We start from the raw sequence: 14,913 nt of genomic DNA on the forward strand, positions 1-14,913 counted from the left end.
TGGGACTACAGATGCCCACCACAACACCCGGTTATTTTTAGAGACAAGGTCTCGCTCTGGCTCAGGCTGGTCTCGAACCTGGGAGCTCAGGCAATCCATCTGCCTCAGTTTCCTAGAGTGCTAGGATTATAGGTGTGAGTCATCCCGCCCAGCCTGCAAATTCTGATTCATATTAATTTTGGTTTGTTTTGGCTGTTTTTGAATTTTATATGAAAAGAATCATGATTCTGGCTTATTTCATTCAACATTACGTTTATGAGATTCATCGATGTTTTTATGTGTAGTGATAATTCATTTTCTAAATATAGCATGACTTTCTAAACCATGATTTTTAAATCTATTATAGTAGAACCTCTGTAAGTTGACCACCCCACAAACTGTAACAAACTGGTCAACATATGGAAGTGGTCAACATAAGGAACTTCCATGGAGTACATGTGGTGCACATCAGGTGTATGAAAGTTAGGTCAACTTAAGGAGGTGGTCAGTGTAGGGAGGTGGGCTTTGTAGGAAGGTGGTTAACTTTGGAGGTTTTACTGTATACAATTTTGGATGCTGGGATTGTTTCCAATTTTTGGCTCCTACTATTTGTAGTACTGATATGAATATATTTCTTTATATATTTGGTGCACTTATTTATACTTTCTATTGGGCAGGTACCTGAGAATAGAGTTGCTGGATCAAATAATATACATATGTCCAGCTTTAGTAGGTAATGCCAGTTTTCCAAATGATTACATCAATTTATAGTTCTTTTTTTTTTTTTTTTTTTTTTTAATTTGGCCGGGGCTGGGTTTGAACCTGCCACCTCCGGCATATGGGACCGGTGCCCTACCCGCTGAGCCACAGGTGCCGCCCCAATTTATAGTTCTACTAGCGATGTGTGAGATTTCAGTTACCATGTATCCTCACCAATAGTTGGTATTCTTTTCAATTTTTGTCATTCTAGTACAATAAATGTGTGTTGATGTCTCATTGTGGTTTTTGTTGTTGTTGAGACAGACTTTCTTTGTCACCCTTGATAGAGTGCTGTGGCATCAGAGTTCACAGCAACCTCTAACTCTTGGGCTCAAGTGATTCTCTTGCCTCAGCCTCCCCAGTAGCTGGGACTATAGGCGCCTGCCCCGCCACCTGGCTATTTTTTTGTTTCAGTTATCATTGTTTTTTAGCAGGCCCGGGTCGGGTTTGAACCGACAGCCTTGGTGTATGTGGCTGGTACCCTACCCACTGAGCTACGGGCGCCACCCTCCCTCTGAAACTTTTGAGGTTGAACACACCTTTTCATGTATTTTTCTGACGTTTAGAGAGGCTCTACTGATAATACCTTTTTTCCATTTTCCTTTTGCATTGTTAGTCTATTTTTTATGAATTGTAAGTAGAAGTTTTCAAAAATTCTTTTGTGAGTCCTTTGTCAGCTATATAGATTGGAAGTATTTTCTCCCAGTCTTTGCTTTGTTGTTTCATTTTTTTTTTTTTTTGAGACAGAGTCTTACTATGTCGCCCTGGTAGAGTGCTGTGACATCACAGCTCACAGCAACCTCAAACTCTTGGGCTTAAACAATTCTCTTGCCTCAGCCTCCCAAATAGTTGGGAATACAGGCACCTGCCACAACGCCTGGCTATTTTCTTTTGTTGTAGTTGTCGTTGTTTGGCAGGCCTGGGCAGGGTTTGAACCTGCCAACCCTGGTATGTGTAGTTGGTACCCTAGCCGCTGAACTACAGGTGCCGAGCCATGTCTTTTCTTTTCTTTTTTTTTTTTGCAGTTTTTGGCTGGGGCTGGGTTTGAACTCGCCACCTCCGGCATATGGGGCCAGCACCCTACTCCTTTGAGCCACAGGCCCCGCCCCCCAATCCATGTCGTTTCATTTTTTAATGGAGTAGTTTCATGAACAAAAGTTCTAAGTATTAATGTAGTCCAGTTTATCAGTTTTTTTTGTGTTTATTTAAGAAATGGTTTCTTGAGCGGCACCTGTGGCTCAGTCGGTGGGGCGCTGGCCCCATATACCGAGGGTGGCGGGTTCAAGCCCGGCCCCGGCTGAACTGCAACCAAAAAATAGCTGGGCGTTGTGGCGGGCGCCTGTAGTCCCAGCTACTCGGGAGGCTGAGGCAAGAGAATGGCTTAAGCCCAGGAGTTGGAGGTTGCTGTGAGCTGTGTGATGCCACAGCACTCTACCGAGGGCCATAAAGTGAGATTCTGTCTCTACAAAAAAAAAAAAAAAAAAAGAAATGGTTTCTTACTTCAAGGACATGAAGGTATTCTTTTACGACCTTTTAGAAGCTTTTTATTGTTTTGCCTTTCACATTTAGATCTATTATCTGAAATTAATGATTGTGTATAGGTTGGGCTTAATAGTCTCTCTCTCTTTTTTTTAAAGACAGGGTCTAACTCTGTTGCCCAGGCTAGAGTGCACTGGCATCATCATACCTCAGTGCAATCTCACATTCCCAAACTCCTGGGCTCAAGTGATCCTCCTGCTTTAGCTTCCCAAGTAGCTAGAATTATTGGCTCATGCTTAGTATTTCTCCGCTTTTTGGGTGTGTGTGTGGCTACATGGGGTCCTTCTGTATTGCTCAGGCTGATCTCAAACTTTTGGTCTCACGTGAACCTCCTGTACTGGCTTCCAAAGAGCTAGGATTACAGGTGTGAGCCACTGCACCAGGCTTCTCTTTTTTTTCTCACATTGATTTCCAAGTGAGATGAGAACATTTTTATTTTATTTTTTTTGAGACAGAGTCTCACTTTGTCACCCTCAGTAGAGTACCATGGCGTTATAGCTCATAGCAGCCTCGAACTCTTGGGCTCAAGCGATTCTCTTGCCTCAGCCTCAAAGGAGCTGGGACTACAGTCGCCTGCCACAACACCTGGCTATTTTTAGAGACGGGGTCTCACTCTGGCTCAGGCTGGTCTTGAACCTGTGAGTTCAGGCAGTCCAACTGCCTTGGCCTCCTAGAGTGCTAGGATTACAGGTGTGAGCCACCTCTCCTAGCTGGGAACATTTTTTGAATACAGCATTTTTTTTCTAGGCTACTGCAGCGCCACTTTTGACATAAATCAGACGACTGGATGTGTGTGGGCATCTATTTTGTTACATTTGTCTATTCTTATACCAGTATCACATTGTCCTAATTCTGTAGCTTAAAAATATATCTTAATATCTGGCTGTGTAAGTCCTCCAACTTTGTTACTTTTCAAGATTGACTAGACCTGAGATGTCTGATACCCTAGTTATTAGCCACATGTGGACCCTGAGTACTTGAAATGTACAATATGACTGGAGAGCTAAATTTCTTTTTTTAATTTTTTGAGACAGAGTCTCATTTTGTCACCCTTGGTAGAGCTCTATATAGTGTCATAGCTCACAGCAACTTCAAACTCTTGGGCTCAAGTGATTCTCTTGCCTCAGCTTCCCAACTAGCTGGGACTACAGGCACCCACCACAATGCCTGGTTATTTATTTATTTATTTTTTGAAACAGAGTCTCACTATGTCACCCTTGATAGAGCACTGTGGTGTCACAGCTCACAGCAACCTCAAACTCTTTGGGCGTAAGCTCCTGCCTCAGCCTCCCAAGTAGCTGGGACTACAGGTGCCTGCCACAATGCCTGGCTATGTTTTTGTTATTGTTGTAGTTGTCGTTGTTTTAGCTGGCCTGGGCCAGGTTTGAACCTGGCACCCTTGGTGCATGTAGCTGGCACTGTAACCACTGTGCTACGGGTGGCGAGCCCCGGTTATTTTTAGAAATGAGGTCTCGAACTCATGATCTCAGGTGAGTGCTTGACCTCCCAGACTGCTGGGGTTATAGGCACGAGCCACTGTGCCTGGCCCTTAGTGCCTCGTTTTTCATCTTTAAATTAGGGATAATATTAGTACCTATCTTACATAGTAATTGTGAAGATCAAATGAGTTAATATATATAAAGTACTTAGAAAAGTGCCTGACATTTAGTAAGTACTCAGTTAAGGTTAGCAATTGTAGCTATGTGATCTTGGTCAATTTATTTAACCTGCAGCACTAACTCTTTGATCTAAATCATAGACATCTCTTAACTATTTAAATAGTGTCCTTGTTATCTCTGCTTCCACTTAAAAAATAGCTCTATTGGGTGGCGCCTGTGGCTCAAAGGAATAGGGCGCTGGCTCCATATGCCGGAGGTGGCGGGTTCAAACCAAGCCCTGGCCCAAAACTGCAAAAAAAAAAAAAACCAAACAAACACAAAATAGCTCTATTGATATATAATTCACATACTATAAAATGCACCCATTCTGTTTCCACTTTGCATTCCTATACTCTTATTTTCTATAAAAAGGAGTATAATCTTTATATTTGAGAGGCTGAAGCAGGAGGATCCCTTGAGCCTAGGAGATTGAGTCCAGCCTGGGCAACAGACCTTGTGTCTAAGTAAAAAAAAAAATCTTGTCGTACCCTGATCAAAGCCTTCTACTTCTTCTCAATTCTACTAATACAGTTTGCATTACGTACCATGTGATTTCAAGGCTCTATAGGATCTGATCCTTAATCTCTTTTCCAGCCTCATCTTGTGGCACCCTCCACCTTGTTCATTTGCATCAGGCATATATACTTTCTCTTCCTCAATAACGTGAAGCTTCTTGCCATTTCTCCTTTGCCCCTGCTATTCCCTCAGCCTGGGGTATTCTCCCCAGTCTTCACCATGGCTTCCTCGTTGGCATCCAGGTGTCAGATTAATGTCTTTTACACGGAAAGGCTTTTCCTGATAATCTGTAGGAGTCTCTGGTCATTCCCTAGCATAGTGCTTCTCAAACTTTGTCTGTATGAAACATCTAGGTATTTTGTTAAAAAGGCAAATTTTGATTCAGAGGCCTGTGGTGCCAGTAGGTGGGGCGGGGGGTGTCTCAGACCTGTATTTCTGTTCAGGTTTCTGGGAATGCCCCTGCTACTGACAGAGGCCCTCGGATAACTCTCTTATTTTCATCAGTATACTTCTCACACTTGATGCTTTCTTGTTCAATTTTCTGTCTGTCTTTCCTCTGACTGGAATAAAGGCCCCATAAGGAAATGATTTGTTTCATTGATGCTTTTTCTCCCATGTCAAGAATAGTACCTTGACGCATTATTGGTTCTTAACTAATGTGAGTGAAGGAATAAAATTGTCCATGCAGGATTACTGTGAGGACTAAGAAAAAGACTGATGTCAAGTTACTTAATATAGTCCCTAGCACACATCCCCCTCCAGGTTCTGGTACTCAGTAAGAGTGCTGAATAAATGTAAACTGCTGCCTGTTAACAGGCTTGCCTTCTAAAATTCTTTTTAGAATCTCACTCTAGTGCCCCAGGCTAGAGTGCCATAGATCAACCTAACTTGCAGCAACCTCAAACTCCCAGGTCCAATCAAACCTTCTGCTTCAGCCTTTTGAGTAGGTGGGATTACAGACCCCTGCCACAACCCCTGGCTAATATTATCTATTTTTAGTAGAGGCTAACCCTTGCTTAGGCTGGTCTCAAACTCCTGAGCTCAAGGGATCCTCCTGCCTTGGCCTCCCAGTGTGCTAGGATTATAGGCATGTGCCCTTGCACCTGGTCTGCCTTCTAAAATTCTTAAGTTTTGACAATTCTTTTTTAAAAAGTGATACTTGACTTTTTTTTTTTTTCAAAAACTTGTTTGAAAGTCTGAAGGCTATATATTTAAAGGTATTGCCTCAGGACAAATGTACAATTTTCTTTCTTTTAAAATGTCTGTTAGTTTGTAAATTGACAAATAATAATTATATATATTTAAGGGATACACGCTGATGTTTTGATGGATATATACATTCTAGAAAGACTAAAATCAAGCTAATTAACATATCCATCATCTTACCGCCTTATGTTTTTGTGGTGAGAGCATTTAAAAATCTTTTGTCAATTTTAAAATATACAATACATAATTTTCTTTTACTTTCAGGAGGCTCCCAGATACCTCTCTTCCCTTAAGTCTGTCATGGATCCTAACTTAAGACCTTTACGCTGTAACAATTCTTTTTAATGCTATTACTGACAATTTGGATTTCCTCTTCTTTTTGCATTATAGGTTAGCATGTTTCATTAAGGACATAATTATGATTTATTATTTGTTAATGTATTGAGATTATTTAAATGGAGAGTATTAGCATAGACTTTAGGACTCCAGAACTTTAGGAGAATTTTATTTGTTCCAGTCTTATGCTTTCAGATGAAAACTTAAAAATTTCAGATGAAAACTTAAAAATCAGGGGAAAATTGCTTCTTTCTTTGTAAATAGCATTCTTGCAAAACAGTTAAGAAAATGATGAACATTCCTAAAACCTGATAGGCTTTCGAGAATAAGTGTGGCAAGTGCTAACCTCACAAGACCCAGGGCAAGACCCAAGGCATTCTCTGTATGCCTGGGGAAACGGCATTATGGCAGGAAGCAGAGAGGCTGTCTGTGGGCAGAATATGCTGATTTTCCAGGAAAAAAATCTAAAAATAACAAAGATTGTGCTGAGGCTTGAATGTGTAGAGTCCAATTGCAGATCTGAGAGAATGCTGGTCATTAAGAGACACAAACATTTTGAACTGGGAGGAGATAGGAAGAAAAAGGGCCATGTGATCCAGTTCTGAGCTTCATCTTTTGTTTAATTATGAAGACAATAAAATCTTGAGCTTAGGCGGCGCCTGTGGCTCAGTGAGTAGGGCGCCGGCCCCATATGCCAAGGGTGGTGGGTTCAAACCCGGCCCCGGCCAAACTGTAACCAAAAAAAAAAAAAAAAAAAATAGGGCGGCGCCTGTGGCTCAAGGAGTAGGGCACCGGTCCCATGTGCCGGAGGTGGCGGGTTCAAACCCAGCCCCGGCCAAAAACCAAAAAAAAAAAATAGCCAGGCATTGTGGCAGGCGCCTGTAGTCCCAGCTACTCAGGAGGCTGAGGCAGGAGAATCGCCTAAGCCCAGGAGTTGGAGGTTGCTGTGAGCCGTGTGACGCCACGGCACTCTACCGAGGGCGGTACAGTGAGACTCTGTCTCTACCAAAAAAAAAAAAAAAAAAAAAATCTTGAGCTTACATTTACTGGGGGAGGGTGGTGCCTGTGGCTCAAAGGAGTAGGGCACCGGCCGTGTATGCTGGAGGTGAGCCTTTGCCAAAAACTGCAAAAAAAAAAAAAAAAGTTGGGGGAAATGAAAGCAATCACAGCTATACTCAAAACCTGTAGAAACTCATTTATTTTCCCGGGGAAGGTAAAAATAGAAGCAGTTGTTAAAATATCGAGGAAGTTCTAATAGACTTTTTGGATCTAAGACGCCAAGATATTGACTAAATCTTATAGCAAGTGGGCTATAGAGTAAAGTAGGATCTTCCTGAAAGTTAGTTTAGCAGAAAGTAAAAAAAAAAAAGGTACAAAGTTGAAGTATTAGAATAGTGTAGACTTTTTAGGCCTCTGAAATCTTCCATTTATGTTTGTACATCAGTGTGTGCAACTCCCAAATGGCATTTTCCCACTGTCCATTTGGAGTACAATAAGGCAAATTAATACAAATCAAAATAATATGGCAGCAGCATCACATAATTTGTGTACACTGATGTAGTAATAGATTTAATTTAGTGCAGCTTTTGAGAAGTCTTTTGTATTTCAATTTATACAGCTGCTATCCAGGGCTAAGCTGGCCAATCTCTCAGTCTTGAGTATCTTGCTTGACTGATTCTCATTTGTCTCTGTTGACTCGCCGAATTTATGCCTCATCTTCAGTGTACTTTGGTTTTCTTTTTGAAAAACGGGAATAAAGTATATGCTACTAAGTAATGATGTTAAGCTAATAAAAATAAAAGAAGTGAAGGGCTTTAGCTCTCTTCAAAGGTAGATGTCCAGAGAAACAGTATGCTTTGCCCTCAGTCCTGTATTTCCTATGAGTAACTTTTAAAAGTTAGATATCTTCCAATTGTAAACAGGAAGAATATGACAACAGAAGAATAGTACTGGATGTGACAAAAATAAGCCATAAGTCACCTTGGAGAAGCCATCTCATAGAAATCTGAGCACAGTGCATGAAGAAGTGAGCTGGGGGTGGAGGAGTGGCCACAAACAGTGAAGGTGACTCAGGTGGTTTGGCTGTGAAGGGAAGAGGGCCTATAAAACATATGAGTGTGGGACCAAGGAAGGTTTGTTACTGTTGTTATTTTAAAGTTGAGAAAGTGTTGGCTGGGCTTGGTGGCTCACACCTATAATCCTAGCACTCTGGGAGGCCAAGGCAGGTGGATCCCTTGAGTTCAGGAGTTTGAGACCAACCCTCGTCTCTACTAAAAATAGAAAAACTAACCAGGTGTAGTGGTGGGCACTTGTAGTCCCAGCTACTGGGGAGCCTGAGGCCCAAGGATCTCTTGAGTCCAAGAGTTTGAGGTTGCTGTGAACTGTGATGACATGGCACTCTACCCAGGGCAACCGAGTGAGTCTCTGCCTCAAAAAAAAAAAAAAGATGTTAGAGTGTTGGGATGGTAGGAAGCAAATAGTAGCGAGGGGAAGCTGATGACATAGCACAGAGGTGGTTAATAAGGACAAGGAGATCTTTGAAAAGTTAGGAAGGGAGAAGATTAAAAAAGTATTTAATAATCACCTACCACGTACCAGGCACTGTTTACTGGGAATACAGCATTGAACAGCAGACAAAAGTCTCTGCCCTCAAAGAGCATTCCTTGTAGTCTAGAAACAGAAAACAAAAAGGTAAGATAAATGACATTTAGTATAACTTAATCTAGTGGGTTTTTTAAATCCAGTATTTAAAAATATGTGTGTTTCTATGTATACTGTATATATTTCCCGAGACATATTGCCCAGGTTAGGCGTCAGTCTAGCTCACAGCAACTTCAAACTCCTAGGTTCAAGTGATCCTCCTGTCTCAGTTCCTGTTAGGAACTCTGTGCTAAGAACCAAGGACAAAGATCGAGTATATTTCTGATTATGCCACGCTGGCAAATATCTCAAATTTCTGGGAACCTTTAGAGAACTCTCAAGCTGTGTGTCCCGCTTCAACATTGAACCCAAATCTTCTCTCTGGTCCTCTGAGCCAAGTATTCCAGGAGAGCCTTAGATCTTGTTTTACAGGCCTAAGCACCCTGTAATAGTTAGGGTACAATTCAGGCTCTTGTAACAAGGGACCCCAAAATCCACTTCTTTAAAACAAGACACGAGTTTATTATTCATTTACATAAAAATCCCTGCAGGTGGTCCGGTCCTAGTTTGGCAGCTCAGTATTCTGGAGAATCAGCCGTGTGTTTCCTGCCGCCCGCTTTACTCAGCACTCCGTGTGCATCTTGTTGGCTCTTTCAGCTGCAGTCACCACACTTTCATTCCAGGTAGAGGGAGGGTAGGAAAAAGGAAGCTGGAAGGATCTGCCTCTTTTCTTTAATGGGGTGTAAGAGAACCACAGGTGTTTTCACTCACATCCTTTTGGTTAGAACCTGGTCACACTGCTGTCCCTGACCACACAAGAGGCCAGGGAATGTAGTATGTAACTGGGCAGCCCTGCCATCAGCTAAAACTTCTGTTCAGAAAGGAGAACTAGATAATAGAAGACAGCCCTGCCTTATCCCTAACATTCATGATATGTGGTATATTTGAGGACTCTTTTTCCCCCCCTCTTTTGGGAAAAATGTGGAACTAACATTGTGACTGTTAATTCTTTTTGCTAAAGTAAGAAATTTTCATGTTATTCTTACAAAGAGACATAATATTCAGTGAAACAAATGAATTGTTGGCAAAGTACCGTTGAGAAATCTTGTTCTCAAAAGTTCCAGATTGCTGCTGTTTATTGTTGCTTCTATTTTTTTTTTTTTTTTTTGAGACAGAGTCTCACTTTGTCACCCTCATAGAGTGTCATGGTGTCATAGCTCACGGCAACCTCAAACTCTTGGGCTTTAGATATCCTCTTGCCTCAGCTGGGACTGCAGGCACCTGCCACAATGCTTGGCTTGACGGGGCAGGGGTCTCACTCTTGCTCAGTCTGGTGTTGAACTCCTGAGCTCAAGCAGTCAACCTGCCTCGGCCTCCCTGAATGATAGGATTACTGATTTGAGCCACTGTGCCCGGCCTATTGTTGCTTCTAAAGAACAGGGAGTTACCTGCTCATTAAACCTGCCCCAGATAATGAATGGAATTATGATTGCACCTCACCATAAAATCAGAACAGCACCCTGCTTTCAAGCAGACACTGTTCTGTGTCTTGGCTCTGTATTCAACCCCTAAAAGGTTATAGAAAAAGGAAAAAAAAAATTTGTAAGCAGACGGCTGAAATCAGTGTAGCAGTGGCTGGATGTAGTATTGTTTGGGGGTAGAGAATAAAGGAGCAGTAGAAAACTCTTGGAACTAATCTCTAAGTCTCTGCCTTGTTGCTTAAGAATGAGAATTAGGGCTAACTCAAAGAAAGACAGCACTCTTGCTTTTGGGAAGGAGCCGATGAACCCAGGTGGACTTGTTTAGTGGATTGTAGGCAAAGCAGAGACTTTGTAATTGGTTAGGCGTTCTAGAAGAGAGATTACAATTATAGTTTATGGTTTGGGGGTTTATGTCCTTTTATTAAAATGAAACTATTATAAATATATTTATTGTACAAAATATGTTTTACATTTTTTTTTGTCAAAATGACATGTACAAAAGCTGCCCAAATAGAAACACTTATAATGGATGAGTTAAAAGTTTGAATGTAGGGGGCGGCACCTGTGGCTCAGTCGGTAAGGCGCCGGCCCCATATACCGAGGGTGGCGGGTTCAAACCCGGCTCTGGCTGAATTGCAACCAAAAAATAGCTGGGCGTTGTGGTGGGTGCCTGTAGTCCCAGCTACTTGGGAGGCTAAGGCAAGAGAATCTCTTAAGCCCAGGAGTTGGAGGTTGCTGTGAGCTGTGTGATGCCATGGCACTCTACCGAGGGCCATAAAGTGAGACTCTGTCTCTACAAAAAAAAAAAAAAGTTTGAATGTAGGCTGGGCATGGTGGCTCCTACAGGTAATCCTAGCACTCTGGGAGGCTAAGATGGGTGGATTGCTTGAGCTCAGGAGTTTGAGACCAGCCTGAGCAAGAGCAAGGCTCCATCTCTACTAAAAATAGAAAAAAGTAGCGGGACATTGTGGTGGGTACCTATAGCCTCAGCTCCATGGGAGGCTGAGGCAAGAGGATGGCTTGAGCCCAAGAGTTTGAGGTTACTGTGAGCTGTGATGCCATGGTACTCTACCCAGGGTGAGAGCAAGCCTCTGTCTCAAAATTTTAAAGAAGTTTGAATGTGACCTTTAAACATAGATAGTGCACTGTGGAATATCTTTAAGAAAATCTAAAATATTTGATATGTTTTTGTTTATAGCCTACACAGTTCAGACTGCTGCTTCAGAGACTTACTTGAAGGCTGTGGCTGTTTGCCATGGACCTCTGGACCACTATGACTTTCTGATCAAAGCTCAGGAGCTAAAAGATGATGCACATCAAAGAAGAGTCATACAGCGTTTGCAGAAATTACACGAGGACCTTAAAGGCTATAGTATAGAGGCAGAAGGACTTTTTTCAAAGGTGAGGTTTGTACTATTTTAAAGATTGAACTGTTAAAAGTATAAGTATTTTAGGAAATGGATTCGGTATAGTAGGGTACAATTGTGAAACAGCATGAAAGTTTCTCACCAGTTTCTTTAATAAATTGTGTTGGATTCCCAGTTCTGGCCTCTTGATGTTCTGTATGTAGCTTCCTTTTGCTTTTGGGATTTGAATGACTTCCTCTTTAGGTATTAAAAAATGTAGTCCAATCTAAATGAAAACTTCTATGCAGTTCAGAGCTTTCCTGTTTCTCTAGCTCAGGGATCAGCAGACGGAAAGGAGGAGAGGCCTGTTCTCCCGCTCCCCCTCCTCCTTTCTCTGCTTGCCTGGTTTCTCTGGGGTCAGAATGAGGAGAAGGAGGGGCTGGAGTGGAAGGGTGAGTCTGAAGTGACTGGTGACCCCCTGGGGCCTTTGTGTGGCAGATGCTCATGTACACATTCTGTGCTGAGGGACACAGTGGTGGCTTCTTCTAGACTCCCATGGAGACCTCCACACGGCTCCATTCTTTGACCTAAGATTCTGGGGATGTACACAGCTATGATTTAATAATAAAAAAAAAATAAAAAGGATTCTGGGGAAGCACCTCATATCCCTGCATCCTGCTGGGATCCCCTTGTTAGTTAGCTTTCAGGACAGCTCTTGCTGGGCCATCTATTATGATTTCTGCTTAGGTCAGAGGCAGCGTAACTTCTCCTTTCTCCAACCCCTGCTGCATGGGCAGCTTTAGTTGGTGTCCTGTCTTTGGATTTTTATAGCAGGAAGCAGGCACTGACTGGTCCCTGTCTTTGTCTTGTACATGACCCTTCTCCTGGGGACACATGTCAAGTTCTTCCATGAACGCCTCCACACCATGCTCTGGTAGCAGCCCACGCTTCCCATCCCCACCCAAGCAGCCAGCTGGGACAGGGATGCTTCTCTTGTCCTATTCCCAACCCTAATCTCTTTGGATGCTTCTCTTGGGAAGTCCTCACGTTTGACCTGAGGCACCCTGGGGGAAACTCAGTAGCATTCCTTACCCAGCTAACAGCTCCCTACCTTGGTCCTTCTCTTCGGGGCTGTTTTGGATTTTTTGCCTTTTTTTTTTTTTCCTAGAGACAGAGTCTCAGTTTATCACCCTTGGTAGAGTGCCGTGGCATCACAGCTCATAGCAACCTCCAACTCCTGGGCTTAGGCGATACTCTTGCCTCAGCCTCCTGAGTAGCTGGGACTCTAGGCACCCACCACAACACCTGGCTATTTTATCATTGTTGCAGTTTGGCCGGGGCTGTGTTTGAACCCACCACCCTCAGTATATGGGGCCGGCGTCCTACTCACTGAGCCACAGGCGCTGCCCTGTTTTTTTTTTTTTAAATATTTCCTGCATGGACATAACTAGTGCCTCTCTTTAGAGTATATGGGGAACTTGTCTTCCCTTGTCCTCAGCTTTGAGCTTTTGCTGAAATTTTGTGACAACAGGAAAACTCCCACTCTTTATTCATTATAGAAGTTCATGGTCTCTTCTTTAAATGATGAGGAATATTAGTAGTAATCAGAGTTAAAATATGGCTCAACCTAAGAGACTAGTTTCCCTTTAATCGAATGCCCCCGACCCTGCCGAATATGCTTTTACTATAAGGCCTTTAGAAGAAAGGTACCGCATAAACTACATGGGTAGTACCTTGTTTAAAAAGTAATGAAAGTAAATTTGCTTTTTAGGGAGCACCTGAGAATATAATTAAATAGGTTTATTTATTTATTAATTTTTTTGAGATAGAGTCTCACTATGTCACCCTCTGTAGAGTGCTATGGCATCACAGCTCACAGCAACCTCAAACTCTTGGGCTTAAGCGATTCTCTTGCCTCAGCCTCCTGAGAAGCTGGGACTACAGGTACCTGCCACAACGCCCAGCTATTTTTTGTTGCAGTTGTCATTTTTGTTTTAGCAGGCCTGGGCCGGCTAGCCTCAGTGTATGTGGTTGGCGCCCTACCGACTGAGCTATGGCGCCGCCAAATAGGTTTTATTTTTATATAAAGGAATAAGCTTCCATTGTGTTAACACTTTTGGTTGAAAGAAAAAGAGATTCATTTAGGTTACAGAGAGGAATGGAGATTTAGAGTAAGATTTCACACGAACGTGGCAATGAAAGGCATCTCTATTACATAGCCAGCCTTCTGGTGCTTTGGCTAGTCGTGTAATCTACCATCCACTCTGTCCACTTGAGCTGCTATAACAAAATACCATAAATTGGGTAGCTTATAAACAACAACAAGATCCTCCCAAGATCAAGGGCTGGTAAATTCAGTGTCTGGTGAGGGCCTGTTTACCTGGTCATGGACACCATCTTTTTACTGTGCCCTCATGGGCTCCCTCAGGCATTTCTTTTTTTGAGACAGAGCCTCAAGTTGTTGCCGTGGGTGGAGTGCCATGGCATCACAGCTCATAGCAACCTCCAAACCCTGGGCTCAACAATTCTCTTGCCTCAGCCTCCTGAGTAGCTGGGACTGTAGGCACCTGCCACAACACTTGGCTATTTTTTGGTTGTAGTTGTCATTGTTTGGCCAGCCCTGGGCCGGATTCGAACCCGTCAGCTCTCGTGTATCTGGCTGTCGCCTTAGCTGCTTGAGCTACAAGTGCTGAGCCTTTTTTTTTTTTTTTTTTTTGTAGAGACAGAGTCTCACTTTATGGCCCTCGGTAGAGTGCCGTGGCCTCACACAGCTCACAGCAACCTCCAACTCCTGGGCTTAAGCGATTCTCTTGCCTCAGCCTCCCGAGTAGCTGGGACTACAGGGGCCTGCCACAACGCCCGGCTATTTTTTGGTTGCAGTTTGGCCGGGGCAGGGTTTGAACCCACCACCCTCGGTATATGGGGCTGGCGCCTTACCGACTGAGCCACAGGCGCCGCCCTTTTTTTTTTTTTTTTTTTGAGACAGTCTCCGTGTGTTGGCCAGGCTAGGGTGCTGTGGCAACAGCCTACATCACAGCAACCTCAAACTCCTAGACTCAAGCAATCTTTCTGCCTCAGCCTCCCAAGTAGCTGGAACTACAGGTGCCTGCTACAACGCCTGGCTACTTTTTTCAATTTTTAGTAGAAAAAGGGAGAGAGTGTCTCAGTCTTGCTTAGGCTGGTCTTGAATTCCTAACCTGAAGGAATCCTCCCACCTGGGCCTCCCAGAGTGCTAGGATCACAGGCGTGAGCCACTGCACCTCACCAGCTTCAGGCCTCTTTCCTAAGAGTGCTAACTTCATTCATCCCTGCTCTCATGATCTAATAACCTCCCTAAGGTCCTCTCTCGTAATGCCATCACCTTGGGGGTTAGGATTTGAATATATTAATTCTGGGGGACACAAACATCGAGACCGTGTCATCTACTTACTCTCTTGCTCTTTTTCTCCTGTG

General features: G+C 43.2%; 1 protein-coding gene across 1 annotated transcript in view; it reads left to right on the forward strand.

The window, feature by feature from the left end:
- Positions 1-14,913, forward strand: part of AFG1L (AFG1 like ATPase) — a 216,958-nt gene that overhangs the window by 14,574 nt on the left and 187,471 nt on the right. Inside the window, exon 2 of the mRNA XM_053590851.1 lies at positions 11,313-11,515. Coding sequence (XP_053446826.1) covers positions 11,313-11,515 — 203 coding nt within the window. The remainder of the gene's footprint in view (positions 1-11,312; positions 11,516-14,913) is intronic.

This window comes from Nycticebus coucang, chromosome 5 (assembly GCF_027406575.1).
Source record: "Nycticebus coucang isolate mNycCou1 chromosome 5, mNycCou1.pri, whole genome shotgun sequence".
Taxonomy (NCBI): Eukaryota; Metazoa; Chordata; class Mammalia; order Primates; family Lorisidae; genus Nycticebus; species Nycticebus coucang.